The sequence below is a fragment of the Atractosteus spatula genome, chromosome 18 (assembly GCF_055471065.1).
Source record: "Atractosteus spatula isolate fAtrSpa1 chromosome 18, fAtrSpa1.hap1, whole genome shotgun sequence".
Classification (NCBI taxonomy): Eukaryota; Metazoa; Chordata; class Actinopteri; order Semionotiformes; family Lepisosteidae; genus Atractosteus; species Atractosteus spatula.
Genome location: NC_142723.1, coordinates 18,763,356 through 18,787,074, shown reverse-complemented (window position 1 = coordinate 18,787,074; position 23,719 = coordinate 18,763,356). Strand labels below are relative to the sequence as shown.

At 38.0% G+C, this 23,719-nt stretch overlaps 2 protein-coding genes across 2 annotated transcripts in view; both read right to left on the bottom strand.

Annotated features, from left to right (window-relative positions):
- Positions 1-17,436, bottom strand: part of LOC148818758 (SEC14-like protein 5) — a 33,886-nt gene extending 16,450 nt beyond the window's left edge. Inside the window, exons 1-5 of the mRNA XM_088936449.1 lie at positions 16,948-17,436; positions 14,869-14,952; positions 13,654-13,723; positions 5,970-6,119; positions 2,160-2,291 (exon numbers count right to left, since the gene is read on the bottom strand). Of these exons, the coding sequence (XP_088792575.1) occupies positions 2,160-2,291; positions 5,970-6,119; positions 13,654-13,716 (345 nt within the window). The 5' untranslated portion in view covers positions 13,717-13,723; positions 14,869-14,952; positions 16,948-17,436. The remainder of the gene's footprint in view (positions 1-2,159; positions 2,292-5,969; positions 6,120-13,653; positions 13,724-14,868; positions 14,953-16,947) is intronic.
- A 3,117-nt stretch (positions 17,437-20,553) lies between these two features.
- The window catches only part of LOC148818757 (syntaxin-binding protein 4), a 43,964-nt gene continuing 40,798 nt past the window's right edge, over positions 20,554-23,719 (bottom strand). The window contains exon 23 of the mRNA XM_088936693.1: positions 20,554-21,286. The gene's annotated coding sequence lies outside the window, so the exon portion shown is untranslated. The remainder of the gene's footprint in view (positions 21,287-23,719) is intronic.

Here is a 23,719-nt window from a genome sequence, read left to right as displayed (position 1 = left end):
CTGCAGAAGACTAGTGAAGCAACAACGTGTTACTCACAAAAGCACAAAAAAGTGTAATGGCAAGATGAATGAAGGATTTATAACATTTTAAGGAAAATCAGGCCCTGTGGTGTAGTGATTCTTTCAAGTCAGTTTTTGTTTAATTGAACAGTGCCGGATGTGTATGAACAACAGATTGTCTGCACTTAGTATAGTACAGGGTCTCGCATACACTGTCTTGCAAAGTCTTGCAATAATGTAACATTTTAATTAATTATACATACACATTTATTTTTTTAATTCAAAATATAATCATTTAGAACTGAGCCCTATTATACAGTATGTGAAGGTGGTTGAATGTCAGCCAAACCTGAGAAGAAGATGAACAAATTGAAATAGCTTAATTTCCAGCCACCTCATTCAGTACCCGACGAGCAGCTCTGGCATCAACTACTGCTGCCAGTATTTCTGGATAGATCTCTACCAGCTTTGCACATTAGAATTGTGTAGTTTTATTCATTCTTTGTGGCAAAATCACTTCCGTCAGGTGTTGTGAATAGTCAATATACGGCCAACATTGAGCCTAGCTATAATTGTTTTTTATTGTTTTCAAAGCTTGAATTTGACTGGGCCACTCAATAGTACTCAAATCAGATTTTAGATAAACTTTCTTCAAAAAGATGTTTTTCTTGCCCTCGCCCATAGAAGTCAGCTTTGTGAAGGAAACAGGATATTGTCTATAGGTGAACAATGATTCCCATCTCGGTCACAGATCACTGCAAATCTCTGAAGTCTCTCTGGGCTCCACGGTTTATGTGCCTGTGGCCAGGTAATTCACTTTAGAATGGAAATCTGATTCAGGTACTGTCACATTCAGCTTCTTAATGATGAGTGTCACTCTAATCAAAAGGATAAGAGACCTGCTGATCTGGGCTCCTCTACTGCTTCAAATGTTTCAAAGCCACTTGGTCTCCATGATTGAGTTTGTATCGCTACAGGAGCTGGGCTGTGGCTTGAAATTTAATATTTGACTTATAGAGACAGATACCCCGAAGTCATGTTATCAGCTTTTCTAACACACAGACAGCTGTTCATGAACACTGAAGCTATTTCTTTATACCTGAGCTGATCATTTCTGGTGCAAGGTAAGCTGAATATATATACAACTGTGAATATTCACATTTGATTTAAAATCTAATTTACATACTAATAGCATTTTTAGCTTATCGGTTTGGAGTACCGTACATAGTGTAGATTCTTAATATAAAGGCCTGTCCGAAAGCTCCAACAGCAACAAAATGTTGAAACTTTGCCGAAGGATGAGCACTGTATATTCATGACTATGTGAGAAGTCAGTAATGCTCAGTAAACATATATGCTTCGTTACAGGCGGATCACAGAAAATCCAGCATGTGTATATAAACAGATCTGCTCCTGTACGTGAATTGGAAATCCAGGGCACATACAGTAATTAGCACCTCCCAAATGTAGGATAGTTTTTCCCATTGCAGGTTAAGTCACATACAGTAGTTCCACCAGCCACACTGACAGGTAGAGCCGAACACAGAAATATTTTAACCCTATTTCTCTGAGTCACTGATATAGCACCTCTGAATGTCAGGTCCAATGTCACTTACTAGCGGTGTAGCCGCTGGGAAAAAATAAATGCCTTGCAGCAAAACAGAATTGCTCTGCAATGCTATGAGAAATTTTTGAAGGAAAAAGTAAAAACGAGTTATTTCACAGGGATTACTGCCTGAAAGATTAATGCTAAGTGGAAACAGAATGACAGCAGGCAATGTCAAAACTGCCTCATTTCTGACAGCACAGATTAATGCTTGTTCTGCTGAAAATGTAGAATTTTTCTGTTAAACAGGCACACAAATGCATTAAGCTGTATTCCTGCAAAATTACTTGGACAGTACTTTAGAAAACAAGTTAACATTTTAACTTTAATAGAAGAAAATCTTTTGATAATATTTTTTGTTGTACTGTATAATGTGTACTATGAAAAAAACAGAGGAAAAAACTGCTTTCATTATTTACTGTTGTATTATAGTGATAGCAACACTATGTGTCAAATATATCTTGTATACAGTATATTTTATATAGAAGAATAGCAGTAACTTGTAAAACGAATGTGTTGGCTGTAACTCCGGTTAAACACAGGGCATCCTTACGCTGTAACTGCAGGTCTCAATGACAGTCACTCTGCTGGCAAAGGTCTCATTATGTGCCTCAATGAGAAGAGTCCTGTCTTTCCAATTGAGCGTGTTTTTCTGTATGAAGTAGACATACTCCACACCTGCAATCTGAAGACAAGACAGCAGAAAATAAAACATCAGACTCAAGGTAAAACTGTGATTACAATACCAATAAATATCAGTGGCGAAGCTGGCATGACCATTTCCATGGTCTAGGACATTTTTAATGTTTTGGTATACAACAAAAAAGTACGGGAGTCATGATAAAGTGTTAAAATGTGATAGTAAGTCCCCTGGGTTGACTTTGTCAAGATCTTTGAGGATTTTGAACATTTGTATCAGGTCCTTTCATAATCAGCTTCACTACTAAAAAGTTCAGTTACTTGACCCTGTTTGTGTGAGATATTCTCCTCAGCCCTGGTATGTATCTGGGCTGATTCCAGCACAGAATTATCTATAAAGATAGATTTGTTCATTAGAAATCAGGTCCTGACACCAGCTTTAACACTGTCAGGAAATCTCAAACACGGCCGTGTGTCTTATTTTATCCTTTGTGAATAATGGTGGTGGAGGTACTCAGATAAATAGATACTATGTTTAGGACACAAATATTTATTAGACAATTACATGCCCCACAACTGTTGTAAATAATTGTAAAATAACTGTGAGTAGTAGGAATGAGCCCAAATACCGTTCCATCTAATTTCTTTCATTAGATCCTAATCTTGTTTACTCTCACGCACTCAAAAGTGTAAAAAAATTAAAAGGGTAAAACAGGTCTATTTCATAAAGCAGAATAATCCTCTACAGATGTGTCTGCACTCTAAAAAGATGCAAATCGAGAGATGTTCTGCAACTCCCCCAAAAATGTATCACCAGAAAAGAGGAGATCCAACATCTGCCTGGCGGATTTACAAACTCAGACAGGTTCACTGGTAGGAAACGACAGCTATCTCAATTTCCCATCTACAGCATCTGTTTCTCAGGTCAAGGAGGAACAGTGATGAAGGTGCCATATATGATCAGATGCAGTCTGCTCAATGTGGCCTCCTGCGTGGTCCTGCTCTTACGACTTCTCTGCTGTCACTGATTAAAGCCGATCACATACGGTCCTCACTCACGAAAGGCTTTCTTAACTACACAGGAAGGGGACCAGCTGCACAAATATCATCTCCCCTGCGGATTTCCCTCCCAGAGGCCTGATCCCTGGAGCTTGAGAGAAGAGAACAGCTTTCTGATGTACAATACACTAATCAATACAGGCCCTTCCGCACAATAAAAACACCAACAAATACAATTATCTCATCAATACCCAGGGCACACAGCAACATCATCGTTTGTTTTCTATCACAGAAGCTGGAGATGCAGTTCACAAAAAGACTTAATCTTTTTTTTCTACAAGACCAAAAATCTTAGAGAAATCTAGAATGGCAGCTGCCCACGTGCTATTTTGCAAATCATTATGATTATAATATCACAACCTTCAGGGCTTCTGTAACCACCCGCGCTCAGAATGTAACGTCTTCCAGTAGCGAACATAATATATTGGATGTGTCAAAAATAACTTTTTTTTCCCTGACAAACTCTCACACATAATCAGGCCAGTGCATATCCCATATCACTATTCTTGAAACGGAGTAACTCAAAAAAACATTCCAGAAATCTCTACTGGATTAGGGATAAATCGGTTGAAATATTATTAATGAGTAATATAATAATTACTAATATAATTATTTCCACAATTACACATGATAATTGGAAAATAATAAACGAGTGCTTTTTAGGTACAACTGCAGACTGTATATAATGAATGGAGCTAAAATACATTATTGTTTTATTTTATAATGTCTTATTGCCTAGGTTTTGTGAACTTTAATTTTAATTTTAACTTTAATTTACCTGAAATAAATATACTGTATATAGCCATTTGAGTGATCAGTCATTACCAAGCAGTGTATGATATTTTTCATAACCGACAGTATAGGGGTTTGTCCTACAGTATGTTCTTAAAAAATATTATGAAAAATATATAATATAAAATGTGTCCTGTCCTCTGTTCGCTTCAGATCTGTTATTTATTACTTTAACGTTATTGAATGTGCCATAATTTAACAGACTAAGAAATTGATGGTGAGGAATACAAAAGCTACATCACTCTCTATAGTTCTCAGTTCTCTAAGAAGCTGAAAAATCAATCACTGAGTAACACACTACGTGTCACAGCCGAGCCCTGACTCAGCTTGAGCTAAAGGATGAGATTTGAGGAAAAATGGGCCAAAGTAAATTCCACAGTGACTCTTCGGCTTGCTTAATGATGCAGAATTTGTCTTGGAATGCAAGAATCAGCACAGCTAAAATAAAAAGGGCACAATCAATACAGGGTACACTGCTAGAAGAAATTACAGACCCAGTACTCTCCCTGAGGCAAATGTTCTCGTACATTTAATGCAAGATTGTCACATAGCAATTGTGTCTGGGCCCAGAACATTTTGCTTATTATGCTTAAAAATGTGATGTTTTCAGTCCTAATGGGCATGATTTATGGTTACAGGGATTTGCAGAGCCTAAGAAAAAGAGCAGGATCCAAAGTGTCATTCTGACCTGAAGGTGGTCTGAGAGACGGTGCTCCAAGGGGAATTAGTCTGGTTAATCATAACAACAGCGACAATGCTCAATACTCAGACAGACAGGAGAGGAAAAGGAGACAAGGACGAAGGGAGTGGTGGAAGACAGAAGAGGTGTGAAGGTGAGAGGAAACTGTTCAGACCAGTCTTGGGGACCAATAAACTGAACCTTGATTAAGATAGCTTGCTGTCCTGTTAGTTAAGGAAATTCTGATTTCCCGTTATCTGTGGATTTAATTTCTGCAATTATACATGACCTCATGTATTGGTTTACTAATACTACTAAATTTGTATTTTAGAGAGACATATTAATTTTGAAAATATCATTATGAGATGTTAAAATAAATTAAAAGTGGCCCTTACTTACAAAATACTGACATTTGGGAATCTTTTTTTGTGAATATGTGTTGTAACAATGGTCTTGTGCAATTGGGTATACACTTCACTTTGCAAAACTCTAGTTTGAGTTCGGTGGACCAATACATTTTCCAGCTGAGGTCTAGACTCGATCTGTGTTAGCTACAGACTTCAACTTTGTTTTATAAAGTATAATATAAATATAATTATAATTGGTTCCCGTATTCGTTTGGGGTTTTAATGTTTTTCAATAAATAAAAGAGTTTTTAGTTTTTTAGAAGTTTTGGCTTCAGATTTCTCTACAACAAACTGTCCTGATTATGACTTTCATCCATCAGATCTGGAAATGTATTACTAGAGCAGCAGCCAGTAATGTTGTACAAGATGTGACATTCTTGCATAAGAGCTGATTTCTTTAGCTCTGAATGAGGTGACACATCTCAGGAACATTAGATTTTAACAGGTGTGAATTCAGAATAGCACTGAGATACATTTTGACAAAGCTAGAAAACTGCAATTTTCACAATACGTATTGAGTGTGGTTTTTTTTATCATTGACCTCATAATGAGCATATTCGGCTTCAAGAAAGTTGAATTTTATTTTCATACTGATTGAAGGTAATCCACTGAAAGAGTTAGACAGGAGATTATCACTTAATATCTCTGACACATTAATCTGCAGGCATAATTCAATTTTTATTCACAGACAACAGCAAAGCCATAAATCTACCAAATCCAATGGTATCGTATCAGAGTTGCATAAGATCATTGTGCTGTATTTGCTTATAGAGAGGCAGGCACTCACCTTTTTAAGAAGTCGTGGCGCATCAACATTTAGCTTACAGCTCCTCTCTAGGACGTGAATGGAGCCATCTTCGCTCTTGAACTCGCTGAGAACCTCACTGCCCAGGAAGACTGGGATGAGAGGGCAGGTAGGAAAGCGCTTCTCGTAGGCCTGAAAAAGGAAGACAGTTGTAGTCCGGCATCATTCCGTGTGTGGATTCATTTGCCCGCACTAAGATGGTGTCAACAGGCAATTGCTGCAACAGGACATAGCTTAAAGAACATCAATATCCATATTGTTTTTTAAAATATTTTTATAATAAACACTGTTAAACTATCCAACTAACCCCCATCTATATCGGTGCAATCTGATGTCCATGCCCCCCACTGGCATCACAATATGCAAAGCACTGCCACAGTTTTTCCCCAGTTTTACTTTGCTTTGTTGCGGTACTGTATCTCACATTCCACCTTGATTTACTGTACTTCTGTAGCCTTCCCAGTTCCTTTACTGTGATTTCACTGTACTTCAGCACACTTTGCTATGGTTTCACCATAATCTACCACATCAAACATTTCTGTGTGTCCTTTTGACTTTTTCGCTGAAATATGCCATAAAATAGGTTGACATAATTTCCCAGTAACAGAAACAGCTCATTTATAATGAAGAATTGCAGTGGAGATTGAGAGCCAAGTAGGCCATTAGAGTCTGTAATGTAGAGCAGTTCTCATCAGCTGTAGTAGGACAGCAGTCTCAACGGTCACAGTGAAGTCTCTATGGTAACTGTGGAATTAATACAGTCCCCAGTTGTTGCCTACAGAAGGCTTTTGGGAACAGTGTGCTTGAAGTACACAGAGGGTACAAGGAGAAACAATACATTTGGCAATGCTCTAAGCTAATTTACAGTTTGATATAACCCCCCCCCCCACATATACATACAAAAAAATCCACAATGAAAATAGAACCTTAGCATTAAAAATCTATATAGTATAATTTAACTGGCATAACATGGCTGGGAAGACAGACAAATGTCTCATGTGCTTGAAACAGTATAAAGTCTATCTTCTGCAGAGAACCAGTATTAAATAGAAGAAGGTACATTTGATAGATTATGACCTTGTAAGGTTTTTTATTTTACATATCCTCATTAAAGATGCCCTTTGTATTTGGAAATGTTTAAGCTAAGAGTAGAACGCAAATCCTAATGTTCTGTCTTTTGTAAACATTTTTATTTTCCCAAAACAAATAATACAAAAATAAAAATAACTATGTCACAACGTACATGAGCCACGTGGCCTTTTTGCAGTGGCACCTCTCTAAATTAAAATCTTAACACATTCAGTCTTAATCTCTCAAAGGCAGACACACTCAGTGCTACTGAAATGAGCTCTCAACGGTGGCAGATACAGCGGTAGGCGGATGAACGCTGGGATTCTCCACACGCTTTATTCCAAGACACCACTCACTACAGAGGAATTTAACGGGGACAGCGGCCTCACGGCGAGATGCTAAGTGTGAAAATGAGTATCAGGTTTGGACTAACGGTATTAGTTCGGATATATATTGCATAAGATAACATAAAGCTGCAGGACACTTTGTACCAGTGTACAGAGACTATAATTAGCACATATGACCTGTAACTGGTAATGCTGATCCTGCTGGATCGACAGCCTGGTTGCAAGACCGGTTTTCAGAATCATCGGTGAAACAGGAGCCAGAGGACACTGGTGGAACGGAAAGCTACGTGCCTTTAAACCTGAGCACCGGTAGCACATGCTTGCACAGAAGAACGTGATGGACTAGATCAAGCTACCTAGATATTTTGTCAGAGCAGACTGTGAATAATGGCTGGATGAGATCGCTGGATCACCTGCAGTACTGTAACTCCTAACCAGATGAGCTACGTGGACCACATGACTTCCTCTCATATCTGGGATAAGATCTTCCTGTGATCTCAGATTATGAACTTGTGTGGTTTATATCTGTAATAGTAACAAAACAATTCCATATTCACATTCTCCGTAACTTCACCGTTAGTTTTATATTTTGTTTATAAATCTTATGGATCTAGTATGAATCATATTATGTTTTGAGTGGCCTTTTTGTGTTTGTCATAGGCAGTAATAAGATACAGTAAGTACAGGCACTCCCTGGTTTACAGTCTGCTGCCCTGCAGTACTTTGTTCAATTTTGTGACTTACTGGGTCAGTGGAAATGCTGAGTTTTTTGGTTTTCTTTGAGCACGCAGAAGACACAGAGGAGCAATGGAGAGCAGCCCAGCAGGGTCTGTCTTCTACGGTATATAGAGGTAGATAGAAGTGGCCAAGATCAGGCTTTGATCTTCTCTCAATCTTTAGTTTAAAACTCCACAAGGGGGAGAGGACTGAAACAGGAAACTACCAATAAGTCTTACTTCAGGTATAAGAAAAGGTTTGGAAAAGACAGCTAATTTACAGGCATACTTGGAAAACAAGTATTTTTTTTCCATTTTAAGAAACTCCCAGCATGGATCTCCAGTAGAAAGGGAAAAACTTATTTAACTAACTGCCTTTCAAAATGCACAGTTATAGAAAACAGGGAGGTTAATGGGGGCAGATTCCCCAGACGCAGCTACCATCAAAGGGAGGCCAGTCACAATCCCCCATTTAAAAAAAGATGATTCTCAAAAATGAAATGAAAAATAAAAAAACACACACTGTAAATAATGACTTTTAATCTTGTGACATAAACAAGGATTAAATCAATTAGAGACAAACCCATCAAAAACCATTGAGATTACTGGGGTATAAATGACATTTTGATATTCAAGCCTCTCGCCTCTGACATTTTAGGTAATTGGCGACATAAAGCAAGTCAAAGGTTGAACAAATAAGTGAATAAAACTAAATCAAACTGCAAAAAAATCTGAAAAAATGAAACATTTTCTTTTCTAGCATACCGTTCTCAATTAGCCTAAAGGATGAGTGAATAATTGATTGAAATTTGCTTTGTTTTGACTGTAACACAACATTCTCTACTGGATTGCCGCCTATACAGTCTTAGTAGGGAAAAATGAAATATCATCCTTCGTAGCTGACAGATGGAATCAGAGTTGGAGCTAAATTAAGGTCTGTATATTATATAAGGGGATTGGACTAAGCTAAAGATGTGACTTCTTCCCAGCTTGTTCAGCAGTGGACAGTGGTGCTAATCAGTGTAACATTATGCTTACTAACCTGAAGTGAAACAAAAGTAAGCTTAAATCAAAAGCACAGAAATGAATGTAAAAGAAAACGGGAAAATGCCAAAGTATTGCATTATAAGTAAAACACGAACTACCATATTGCAGGTCGAAGAATAATTCTAATGATTGATTATATAAATGAAAAAAATCTGCATCAATATACATTGTCATTCAGATGCTATGAGACGGTAAAGTCATTTTATACTTTTAAAGGTTCGTTCCAAGCTGAAAGGAAAAGAAAAGAGACGCAAGATTTAGGCTGTGGAGCCTTCGTCTTCCACAGGAAGGAATAAACCTTTACACGTTTCTTTGCAGCCTGTGCACTCTGACGCAGCTACCTAATCGAACTTCTTCAGATGATGCTTTACATGAGATTGTGATCATGTAGCAATTACAACAACCTTCAGCCTGAAATGCCCAATAAGCTGGACAACTGGCAAATGTTACAGATACATAACACAGCTGTATTTCCATGCTCTTAGTGTTAGCGCCGATGGCAACAAAATCTGTTCCTGACCTAGAGTTACCCCTAGGTAAGGCACATGAGTACCACAGGGAATTTAAACTCATGACTTCTCTATTTTTACTGGGCAGGTAACTAATTATACATGACTGAATAATTTTAAAAAAATACAGAAATGAAAGGGTTGGGTAAACATCATCAGCTGCAGTTACATTTCTAATCCTATGCACCGTTAATGTTCACTGCAGATATCTGTAGCTGTAGAGTACAATAATAAAATGCGGTTGATAGCAGCATTGCCACCTTGTCAGATCTTAGCTGGGCCTGGTCCATTCAGGAAAGACGTTGTAAGGGAAGTCAGGCTTCAGCAGTCAGTGGTGTTGGTGCAGAAATACAATAAGTGACACTCTTTCCTTTGATCTAGATTTTCCAAAATAATGCACCAGTGTGGTGACAGAGAACACCACAGAATAAAGGTGGGGGTTTGGACAATCTAGCTTTCCCTCTGTCAGTGCAGAGCGGCAGAATGAATACTGATATTATTATTATCATCTCATATACAGTATTAGTCGATGAGCATTACAGTGCTCTTCCCTGCTGCAGCTTGGCAAAGTCAGAACACTGGGGCTACATGACATACCAGAATGTTGTTACAAAGTGAGACCTCAAAGCATCTTGAAAGTATTAATAGTAACCCTCCCAGAGTTATAATGAGACCCTCAGCATGGGGGCATAATCCAGTAAAAACAAAATTAGGTCAGCAGTGCTATAGCTGACTGTGGTGTATAGTTGGAGCTGGTTTCATGTCATGTATTGCTATATATTTGCTATCATCTAGAATAAAAATATAGTCAAAGAGTCAAAATTGGAAGTGTGATACTGTACTTATTAGCCTAATAAATAAAACTAAATCCCCAATCCTTTGGCTTGATTATCACTTTCACATTTTGCATTGATTAACATAAACATTCTAACAATCCTCTTGCAAAAAAGTCTTTCTTTCAGCTTTTATTGTACATGCTTGGGTAAAAAAATATTAACTGCAGTGAATGGAATTCTTTGTCACTTAAGACAAAAACAATAGAAACTGAAAAGGTTGATCCACGTTTGATTATAAGGTCCCTTCCTGGTTTATACGATACAAAGAGAAAACAAGAAATTAGAAACACTTAAAACGTATCCAACTTAAACCTGTGGATGGGGGCATGGTGGCAGTCAGGTCTTTCTTGTTAACTGGCATTGCTGACCTGCTGCTCGTGTGTGTGTGTGTGTGTGTGTGTGTGTGTGTGTGTGTGTGTGTGTGTGTGTGGCTAGCATCCATCTCACCAGCAGGCTCTGGAAACACGAGGAGCTCCTACTGGCCCGTGAAACAGGATATTCAGCTTGCGGCCATATCTGTGTGACTCTAGACGGTTATTTGAGCTTCTAAAATAACATCCGTCCAGCTTTCTTTCCGGTTTCCTTTTACACCACCTACTGCAAACGGTTTGCTTCATTTCTTGCTCTGAACAAGCTATAGTGCTTGTATCCTCAGATCCCTGCCCAGTGTTATGGAAATGGTATTTTTAAGTCCTAAGCCTCACAGCACTGGGTCTCTCGGATCAATTCCGGACCAGGGGTGTTGTCTGTGTGGAGTTTGTATGTCCTCTCCGGGTTTATGTGCATCTCCTCTGGGTGCTCCAGTTTCCTCGCACAGTCCAAAGACATTGTGGTGGGTTAACTGGCTTCTGGGAAAACTGGCCCTGGTGTGTGTGTGTGTGTGCCCTGTGATGGACTGGTGTCCCATCCAGGGTGAATCCTGCTTTGTGCCTGTTACTTGCTGGGATAGACTCCAGCTCCCCCGCGACCCTGATTTGGATGAAGAGGTTAGAACATGGATGATGGACTGGTTTCTCATAGTTCCTACAGTATATACTGTACTTTTATAACATTACTTCTTTGCATCTATCTGTCTATGCTTGATATTTAATTCTAACTATTACTATTCTTACTAATACTATTGCATTTTGTTGTTTGCATAACACTTTGCATCGAACTACTATCTTTGTTGTGTTAGTTTATTCCTATAAATGATTTTTAATTTGGTGAGTGTTTAGGAACTGTACTGTAAATTCAATATTTTGTTTCTAAATCACAAGACTCCCATGAACGTTCTGTCTACCAAAAATAGACACCGGCCACCTAAGCAGGCAGCCAGAGCCATGCGAGGCAGTGTTTGATATGCTCACATGAGGGCTGCCGCTTACACTGCACCCTTATTCACCCGCATTGCCCGGACAGGTACGTTCAAGATAATTAGTTCACTTGAAGGAATATTCATTATTTAGATGCAGTGACACTGAACACTAAAATATGACACAGACATTATCAGACTTGCGTGTAAGTCTCATTGAATTTATCTAGTAAGTAAATCCAAGACATGTATTGTCCTATCAAGGTCTATAAGACAACAAAGTGATTTTTGGAGCGTTCAAAACAATTAATGTTTGGTATTTTATTTCACAGGATAGAAAAATAAGAGAAAACAAAAATTGAATGAGATTCGCCCCAAATTCTTGGGGTTTGGGAATTGGAGGATTTTCTTTTGAACAATTTTGCCTAGACCTTAAACTGGAAAATGAATGGATATGAGGGCCAGGTTGCTATGGAACATTAAACAAACCCAATGTCAGGTTTAACTTTGACAAATATCAGATCAGGATTACTACACCATAACCATCCTAACAAAGACTCTAAATCAGATACAGATAGTATCATAGTAATCATAGTCTCAATGCATTCTATGCTAATAACCTCTTTCCTGCAAGAGAAGGCCAAGCATCAGTGATACCCTATCAGCTCTGAGCGCTATGACTCCATTGTTTATTCAGCAAATGTAATTTTAATGACCTCTCATGTAATCTATCAAGTAAACTTGAAACTGAGCCCAAAAGAATCTGCCATCTACCTGCCTGCACTTCTTTTTATCAACAGCTACTGCAGAATATCAGTTCAGGCTTAAATTCATTTGAAGACATTTAGGTACTGTAATAGCTACCAGATAGGACTGATCATTCTGAACTACTTGACAAATGCTAAGAAACACTTAATGTGCTGACAGAACTCAATTAGCCAATGTTTCATCTTGATCTTTGACTTCATATACAGAGACTCTAATTAGCATTAAATACCTCATTGGTGCAACAATCTTAACTCAGGACAAACTGCAGAAACAGCAAGTCTTCAGGAGCTACAGTCTAAAACAATCTCATTGCGATCACCATCTCTGAAAGTTATTTTGATAAGACCTTTTGGATTCAAGCATAAGGCAAGACAAATAGAGAAGCAAGACAAGGAAAAGTACTCCAGATCTAAAACAATTGCTTTAAATTAAAATAATTAGGCTGTTATTCAGGAGCTGTGAGATTCTGTGTTTTTCTCCCTATGTACCTCCTCAGGAGAAGCCACATTTTGCGATATGAAGGAGCTTTTCTTAATCTTTATCTGGACTCTGGTGTAAGATGAGGTGTATTTTGAACATTAATAATTAGGAAGAATTCAACATGATAGACTCTGTTATAATGATTTATCATTAAAATATCAATGACTCACTTGGCCTCACTTGAAAAGTGTAGTCTCCTTGCATTTGTTATGAACAGAAATAACAGGCAGTGCTAGAATTAAACATTTCTGCTTGCAGTTGAATTAATTGTAACTGTACGCAGAAAAGCACAGCACACTGAGCTTTCTCTACCTGCAGCTGCAGCAAAGCTCTGCACTGCACCCGGGGGAGGGGAACTTCTTATCTCAATTCGATTCTTACTTTTTTTAGCAAAGATAATTAAATGACAAACGTAACCCTAAAGGTAGGAGAGGTTCACACAGTTTAGTATTTAATGTCATGTAATGCGCTGAGCAGAGTAAGGCAAGAAAACAGTGGACAATGTGACTGTCTGTGCCCTCCACTGACAGACCTGTCACCGTCTTCACCCAGCAGCTTTCACTGTTAATTCCCAGATCTACTAGGGAAGTGTACTCACCGCCATCACCATTTCAAAGGAGTACTTGTACACTCGCACCGGAGACTGATATTTCTGCACCATTTTCACCCTGCAATATAACATTAACAAGTTGCTAGTTTAGAAAGTAATACATTTTCATTTGTAACATTTATAATAATAATAAAAAAAAAACAATTATCAACATCATTAAAGTCATTCTCTTCTGTCAGGATGAATAATAATTAAGGCAAAGTTTTCACAAGACTAGTTCATCTGCAATACAGAAATAAAAGGTACCCAGAAGTCTTTAGAGTGTGAAGTAATGATCGGTTTATATACCCTGGCGCGAGTGTGCGGGTGTTTGTGTCTGTGCCTGTATGTAGCCTGCGGTATACTGGTGTCCCACCCAGGGTGTATCCTGCCTTGCACTCCTTGCTTGCCGGGACAGGCTCCGGCTCTCCTGTGGCCCTGTATTGGACAGAGCTGGGACTGCCTGGGCTGGAGTCGAATATGACCAAACCTGTCGGACCACTGTAGGATTGCCACTCTGATTGGATACAAAATTTTGGCGAACTTCCCATCAGAGTTTGCTAATGAAATGTAAATAATCAAAATATGATTAAAATAACTAACAAAACTGATCAATTTGATGGATCAGTGATGGATATATACACAGTTTGTATACAGTATATATATGTGTGTGTGTGTGTGTGTGTGTGTGTGCCTGCCAGGCACCCTGCATCTGTATCTGTTATGAGGTTCTATTCCTGAGGTGCATCTGCATGGAGCTTGTGCTCCTCTTGCATTCAAAGTGAGTTTCCTCCCACAGTCCAATGAGCTGGTGGTGAGTTACTTGGCTGTGTGCCCTATAATGGACTGGCATCATGTCCAGCGTGTACCCTGCCTTGTGCCCACTACATGCTGGGGTAGACTCCAGCTCCCCCACAGTCCTTTTCTGAATAAAACAGAATGAATCAGAAAACGGATAATGCTGGAAAATGGATGGATATATACTGTATGTATTCGCACAAATCATAATCTGTTATACATGATCTGTAACACAGGACTGTATTTTCCACTAGTGTTGCGTTTCTGTATTTGCACTACAACGCTTTCATCACCAATATGCAGCTAGAAGCCATGACTCACACAGTTCACGAGAACTGAGATGGTTTACAGATAAGTCGGAAACATGCAGACAACCATAGTGGGGAAGCTTACAATCACAAATGGAACTGAATTCACCAGACTTACCCCTGAATTCAGACCCACACCTACACTGCAGCATCAGTCAGTTCTGAAGGGGGTGGCTGAGATGTTCAGAGAAGGCAATCTGCCCTGCATTATGGAAAAAATAGCAAAGGAACGCTTAGCCACATTAGCAACGCAGGGACAGTGTGAGCAGCGCCATATCACTTTCATTGTGTCCCAATTCTCGCACTGAGCCCTGAGTCCTTCCTCCAGATCCACACTTCTGTGACGCTGCACCAGTGTGGCCTCAAGTGCATGAGGAATTCAAGGGGCATCGTTATCAAAAGGGTAATGAGACCCCTCACGTGATGTCCCTCGTTTGTCACATGGCCCAGGGTCAAACTGCTCTCTGCTGTTGATGCTTCTTTTCCAGTGACAAAACACGTCAGCTGATCATTTTTAAAAAAAGACTTTTTCATTCTCCGCTCGCAGTTTGATGAAACTGAATTTCGTCTCATCTGTCCCTGCACAAAAGTAGTGACACACCCTTTTCATTCATGTTGAGCCGGCTCGACACAAAACAGGCAAAGTAAACTAAGGAAAACTTGGCAATATCACTGTTTATTCAACGCTTTGTACTACACAGTAAATATTGTCTGTCCCAGCACAAAAATAACAGTACGAGGAACATAACGGCTCATTCATGTTCATTCAAAGTAAACTAGATAAGGTAAACTTGGCAATACCTCAAAGCTTTGTACTATTAAATACCTGTACTATTGAAATTTCTGTGTACAAAATACACTACATCGCAGTTAAACGAATGTTTATCAGTTGAAATGGGGTGTTGAAGTAAAAGCTTCATGTCATAACTCCGTACCTAGAATACATACAGTATAAATCTTAAGTAGCCTATATTATATTATGGTTTTTCCAAACTTATACAACTTACTTGGTAACTCTGCACGCAGATATCACTGGAACATTCCTGCGGTGAAATGTCTGCTGCACAACCTGTATTCATTGGCTTGCACATCACATTACGTCAGTACGGTGACTAGTGAGCAGGAAGGGCTACATCACGTCACTATTCTTGCGAACTGGAGACCAGGGGTTTGTCACAACACGGAGACTTACTGTACTCTCACAGAGTTCCCGATATGTGCTTAATTCAGAATTAGTCATGTTTTTTCTATGCCGTCAATTAATTTATTTTGTTTCCGAGATTTAATAAGCGGTCTGAGAAATTGGGACTGCAGTTCCTCTTTAAACGTACACGTATTTATAAATCACTTTGGAGCCAGGTTAGAAATATTACAATTATGAAGTTTTACATCCCTGCAGCAAAGTGATATTAACATAAGTATACAAAATGGAGATGGAAAACGTTTTAGTACCCAACAACATGATCGTTGCAGTCCACCGAGTGTATCATTGATCGAATGAATTGCCTGTCATCCCTTGCTCCTCTTCATTATGTACTCTTCACTTGATGATATTGATGATATTGATACGGCGGCTTTAGCGTTGATGCGACCTCTATAAACCTGCAAGAGCTCGCCATTCCTGGGGTCGAAGTTGACACCTGCGGGGTTTTGAGTTTGTAGAGCTCTCACCCCCTCGGGTCCTTCTGCATACCGCTATCCAGGGAAGAGCTGCATTTGTCGGCCTTCTATTTTTAGATCATGCGCAAGTGCAGTATTTAACAAAGCTCGAAACCAGATGGCCAAATTCGAGGGAATTTCAGACATGAAAATGATCTTTCAGCCTAGTGAGACAGGAGGAACCATCCCTAAGATACAGTACGACGCCAGCACTTGACAGCTTGACTAACACAGTTGCAAACCACACCGGTCTCACCCAGTACTGAAGGACAAGCTTTTTCACACGTGCACAAATATTGAGGACACTGAACGTTTTAAAAATATTTACATGATATGCACCTAAATAGATTTTACATACTCCAAACATCAACGTGTTATTTCCTCTTTAGCTGTAAACACTCACACAAAATTAATAAACAGTAAATAACGTATCTCAAAATCCAGCTGTAGCTCTTTCGTTGTCTGAAACTAACCTTATCAGTCTAATACTGTACCTGAAAACGAGTTTTACAAGCGTGCATGATTAAATGCCTCTTACCTTGCATTACAGGATCCAGCTGCAGTTACTTCTTCAATTAATCCTGTTATTTCATCTATATGTATTTTTTAAACCTGAATATTGTTTTTATTTGCAGTATTGCATAGATTCCGCAATTACAACACTACGAGGTATTCATCGAAAAAGACCCGGAATAAAACAGCGTTTCCTAGCTCTCTCATTCCGTTGGTTCCGGACGAATTCCATCCTGCTTTCACCTGAACAGATGCGACCTTCGCTGCATGCTTGCACGAAGCCGGTTCCTGGTGTTGCTGAAGGCACAATGCACTACTCTATTGACATTATCAGCGAGTAAATGATCAATCAGTACGCGGTCGAACAGGTTGATGGAATTTCGTGTTTTGTAGATTCAGTTGGTTGCGAACCGCGTTTTTATTTTTATTTTTACTCGAGCATGCTTATTATTTCGGACAGCCAATATATGAGCTCCTTTCCCGGCTAATTCTTTCTCTGCGGTTGTCACTGTGTGGCTTGCTGTGATGTCATTGCCAAAATTAGTTACCGCTACCCACATGTGTAGGTGCCCCCAACCGGCAGCACCGACGGCGTGCAGCTTCTCTGAAGAACAGCGGGACTCATCAAAATCTCATCATTCACTCTTTGAAGAAAAATGTTCTTTCTAGTTAGTAGGAATCCAACAGTATCTAATAATAAACACGGTATTATACATAATTTATATTGGAATTGTATCTTAAAAATGTAAAATTGAAAAGGCAAGCTTGCTGATGAGAAAATAATACTCTAAAGCTTTTATTCCTATTTTCAATTGGAAATTATGTGTGCACTTTAGTGATTTGAATTATAATATGTACATTGGAAACGCTACATTTAATGCTAACTAAATGACCTGAATGCAGCCATTCTGAAATACATGTGCTGAAGGTTTGTCTCTGCTGACTTTTATTTTTTATGTAAATTTTTTTGTTTTTATCAAGTTTAGAAATCGAGAAAGGAAGCTTTAATTTAGAACTCTAGAATATTTAAGCGATAATTTTTTTCTTACCATGCATGCAGAATCCTCAAATAGCAATGAATACGCCTTCACACTTTGGGAGAGAGCTCAGCGCAGGGTCAGACTCAACACTGAGGGATTGTTCGTGCAGGACAGTGGTTCCAGATGTGCAGTGTTCTGCCAGTATACAGGGGGGTGAATCCCTCACTGTTCGTGTGCTCAGTAGTATTAAGCTTTGACAAACATTCAACATAAGACATTGTTTTTCATCTTCCTGAACATGTACTTCCTGTTTCTAAACTCTAGTTTGGTCTACAACCTTTTATTTTTGCCAGAGGTTTTAATTGTGCAGGAATAAAGACAAAGCGTGCTATGTCCCCAGACTGTCAGGACCTCAGGTCTTCCACTGATTTTTCTAACTAAAATGAGAAACAAAAGCCTCTAGCTTAGTGGGCAGGGAGTCTCAGACTTAATTCCTATTGTCTTCCAACTTTTGTTCATACTGTACATGAATATTCAATGAAATAACTGACCTAATTATTTTCTTAGTTAGACACAGTATACATGATTTCTTTACCAGCTGATCCACTTTTGATTGACCTTCACTTCAATAAAGGAGGTTACTTATAAAACACATCTGAGCATGAGCAGAAATACTGTATTCCTGTTATAGGCGCAGAAATACTGTATTCCTGTTATGCAGTTGTTAAATAGTTAATTCAACAATGTAACTGTGAGCTATGGTGAAACAAAACCAAAAGACAAGTCCTTCCAGGAAATGAGACCTGAGACTCCTGACTGAAGAGGGTTATTTAACATTTGATTTTACAGTGTTTTCTTTTAACTTTATATTTATTTTAATACTTGCATTCAGATGTATATACTGTATATATTAAAATCCAATCACAAATGAGGTCTCCTCAGAAGAAAATATCAAGAGGTTTTATTAAAATTGTATGAATATATCAGGGAACTAAACCATGTTAATCTGTTCCACTTTTCTGGTGCCGTATAGTCCAGTATGCTCAAGATTTGAACTGAAATGGTATTGTACAGTAAGTCATATCTTTGAAGGGATAATTATTTAAATGTTAAACTGTACAAACTACTAAAACCACCACTGCACTGATCGTAAATACAAAAGAATGCTTTTCGAAGTTGTTCTACCAACGGATACTGTGATACTCCATGGTATCAAAGCCCCTTTGTTATTAGAGACCCTTTCTGTGTACATGGCATTCATGAAATTGCACTGGAGGCTGCTTTGCTAACCCTACACACTTTATAAAGAGACATTTAGCTCAGACGAAGAGCTTTCTTGCAAAAAATCAAATATGTCTTAGGGTGATGTCTCCTTACTGCTTGTCGTTACTGTGTAAAATAATAGTACCTGATCTGATTGATGTGTGATATGTACAGTACCTTTTTTTCCTAAAGAGTGTGTGCAGTTTTAATGGGAATAAACACTGGATGGAAGTGTATGATTTTAGCACAGTCTAAACAGTGCACCAATGTATAGTACTGGCACAGGACAGCATGCCTTTGATTAATTAGCTACAAAACTGAATTCTTAAGACATCTGAAAAAATAGTCATTATAGCAGACGTTATGTACTGCACTGCTGGCAAAGTCCTTGAAACACACTGACAGCATGAATGAGATCTGTTTAATTCTGCTTTATATTGTGTGGTCTTCTTTTATTTACCTTCTCTGAAATCTATAGATAGACGGAGATCATAGTTGTTCAGAGACAGTGCCTCTTTTTACTTTAATGTAATAAACAGAAATAGCAAGAAATGAATAGTGCAGTCAGATGAAATGTATGAAGAATTATTTCCTTTAATAAAAAAGAAAAGAAAAACTGAGGGCACATATGCATATATTGCACTCTAATTGAAATACAAGTGTAAATATAATGTTTAACACTATTGTAGCTTGTACTATGAAGAAAACGAACCTTTCCTTATAAACCATTAACACATATTTTACTCCTCTCCCACATTATGACTAGATCTACACAACATTCATAACTGAAAGATGTTCAAGTTTCATTTCCAGTACATTCCATCACAAAGCTTATAAAAACTTTTATTTTGTTGATGACAGAAACTTAAACCCATATACTGTATATTACTTAGTGATTACTAATTTAGAAATCAGAATTATTTAGTACTTTGGTATGTTTGGTAATTCAAGAAAAAGAGAACAAGTTCTTCGCCTGCACTGTGTTGTTAGAAATTTGCCGTAGTGCAATTACAGTACGAGTCACAGTGTTGTGGTTCTAGTAAAACACAGGTGCTTCAGCCTTTCGAATGATGTCTTGAACAGGCTATGGCAGGGTGATAAACTGGGTTATTGCACACATTCTAAAATGCAATGTACAAGTTGTATCACACCATGTAGGAAGCCCTGTTTAAAGGACATCCTATATACTGTACAACAGGACACAGTTGCTTTTCTGTTTTACCATGACATTGGAAAATACTGTACTAATCCTGTGTTTTGTGTAATCCTAAAAGCAAAAATGTGATAATAAGTTCAGGTTGTGAGGATTATAAGGTTTATAATAGTAACTGTTCATCTCTTGATGACTGAACTTGTCAACAGGTCATTTTTAATAAAAGACTGGATGCTAGTTATATAAAATCTCTGAAATCTCAGAGCATTTAATAGATTAAATAAATACAGATGTGCAATTATTCAAACATTGAAGCATTTTTTATTTATCCAGGTCATTTAATGACCTCCTTCTAGAATCACCAGCAATGCACTGATTCTGAAATAAATACCAGAATGCACTATTGTACTGACATATTGGCAAAATAAAAAATACTAAAACATCGTATGGTATATACAGAATGATTCTTGTCAAATAACGCATAAACACAGTATGTTCTTTTGCAGTATATCTTTTCAGGCAATAGAGGTCCTTCAGATGTTTTCACTGGTTTCAGCTCTGAAGATGATTCACTCGTCCTTTCTTCCCTCCGTCTTGCTGGGACATTCTGATGGGGACTGTTACTGTACATGCCTACATTTCAATTCCATCTTACTAATGCAGATCATTCCATTTAAACTGCTAGTTACTGTTAAATGTAAACATGAAATCAATTTTTTTGTTGCTGTTTGTGACATATCAATAAAGCAGTGATCAACTGGAGCCTCCACTAATGTAGCAGTTCATAAAGCTGCCTAGCAACAGTTTTACACTCTCATCTTCTAAAACATTAAAGGTCCTTGAATAAATGTTTTCAGAGGATTTCTTCAGAATCTTTTCGTTGCATTTTGATTTGTTCCTCACATCTTTTACTTTTGTCTTGTCCAGGAGTTCCAAGTCATGATGATCATAGTTGCTGCGTGCTGCAACTTCAAGACAAAAAGAAACAATTGATAAAAATGTTCCCTTTTTTCTTTCAAGAGCGTTGTCTCTGATAAAAACATTTGAATAAAGAATGCATAAATATCAAAAACAAAATAAAACTCATTACACAGCACACCATATTTTTTAATTTCCTTGTAGTTGCTTTATGATTTTTTTAGTTATACAGTTATGGACTTCCACTTTAAATCATAGAATCAGAAAACATTTGCTTGTGTTATTAATTTCATATCCAAAACACGTGGCCCTTTATCAGGTATGTCCAATGAAGTTGACCCTGAATAAAGATGTCCTCTATGCTGTTCTGCCTTGCAGACATAAAAGTGTGAATATCACTTGAGTGTGAATGCCTATTCAGTCGTTTAAGAGATATTTTTAATAATATTAAATGATGTCCGAGTGAAAGGTCTACCAGGCCAGTTTTGATAGGGACTGATTTTCAACCCTCAGCAAGACCTGGCCATATTTCCGCACAGCAGAGTCTGGACTCATGCGGCTGTCATGTCCTCATATCAACTACAACTTTCAGAGCATCCTAGTGCTTCCCAGGCCAGCCCAGCAAGCCACCCATGAGGCATACCGACATGCCAACTTCAATGTCATTTGCTCTTGCAGAATAATCAGTACCTACAAGTCCTTCTTATCCTTCTCCACAGAGATTCCTCCCTCCATTCCTCGAGTCAGTGAGGTAGTGCTATGTGGCCTGTCATTCTAAAGGGCATATCATACAGGAATGCGTTCTGACAACTCCCTGCCACAGTCTACAGCTTAGAGAAGTCAATTATGAAGACATCAAGCACACATAAACAGCTGCAAGGAAATCAATTCAGTTTTTCAGCTCATATTCCAAGTGGCCATAAATTAATTAAACATATTTACACTCTGCTATGGCACATGATTATAGTTAAAAAACATGGCCATTCTTACAGCTGATTGATATATACAAAATTTTATTTCAAACAGAAAATGTGAAAAAGGGAACATAAAAGCACCTACTGTAACACTCATGCTTTAAATTTCATTCTTACTCCTTTAATCATGATCACATAATGTAAAACACAAAGAGAATCTTTTATTTCTTTCCGATTTTGGAAACAATGAGGCCTTGTGTGGATATCTACAAGGCAAGAAGTTTACCCTCTGCTAAGAGTTATTCGATTTAAAGATGTTTAAAACTAGAAGAGTTTAAGACTAGAAGAGGTTATATGACAACTGGAGTTCTCTCCAAGGTAGAAAATGAATTGTGCATTGGCTGCCAGAATAACTGAAAACAAGTATGACTTGCTTGTCAAAATCAGTCATTGTGACAGTTTTATAAATATTAACTGTATAAGTGTATTAAACACCAACAGAGAATTTTGATGGATAGTCAATTCACAGTTTACAGAAAATAAAAGGTCAGAAAGTATTTGTAGTTGTCATGCCCACACAAATCTCAAAAAGCCCTATATCAGGAACAGAAAAATCTCACAGCTTACTTTCAGCACTATTCTATAGTTATATATTATAGAACTGTTGTTAAATCTCATAATTGTTTTGTTAAACCAGTTAGCTACCCAGGCAGTTCATGTGCAGGGCGAAAGAATAGTGAATGTGTGTAACACATACTAACACACACAGGGTACTCATCGATAACCCAAGAAAAACACGAAATGGCTGTATTTATTTTAATGATGAATTCCTTGTTTCTAAATGAAAACAACAGAGCAATCATCTGTAAAACACTGCTCTGGTAGAAAAGTGCTCTTGGTTAGTAAGGTGAGGATGCTGAGCCATGAAGGAATTTCAGAGTGGCATTACCACAGCATAGGATAAACACACAAGGCCTCATTGTTCCTAAAATCTCTTTATGTCTTTCCTGCTTGGAAAAGATAGCAATATTGTTTAAGAGCTTTACATTCTTTTGGGTGTATGCTTCTTAGGATGGAATATAATAATTAATATGAACGTCACCAAGGCAAGTGGACTGAAGATGGATGATTATAAAATTAAGAGATTCTTCCTTCTTTCTGAAATAAGTTTAAAGTTTTAACTCTATGTAGGGAACTTCACATATCGTGTTTTTACTATTCTGCAATTGTTCTACATATAATGCCACTTTATACAATGAGACAACCAGAAGCAGAATACAGAAGATCTATACAAAGAAAACCTTCATGGCCAGGAAAACACAGCTGTCTATATGCCCACTGTGCTGCTCAGTCATGTGAGGTAACAGTTCAGCACTAAGAACTATTAACAATCTACATACAGTAAATCTGCTCCCACTTTGATGCTACAGTGAATATGTTTACAGTTAAAGACAAATTAAAGCCACACAATATTTTTCCAAATACATTTGCGCAGTATATGAATTTGTGCAGATTAATGAAAAAAGCTTATTTGAATTAAAGTCCTTAATTCACAGACTTTGTGCTTTC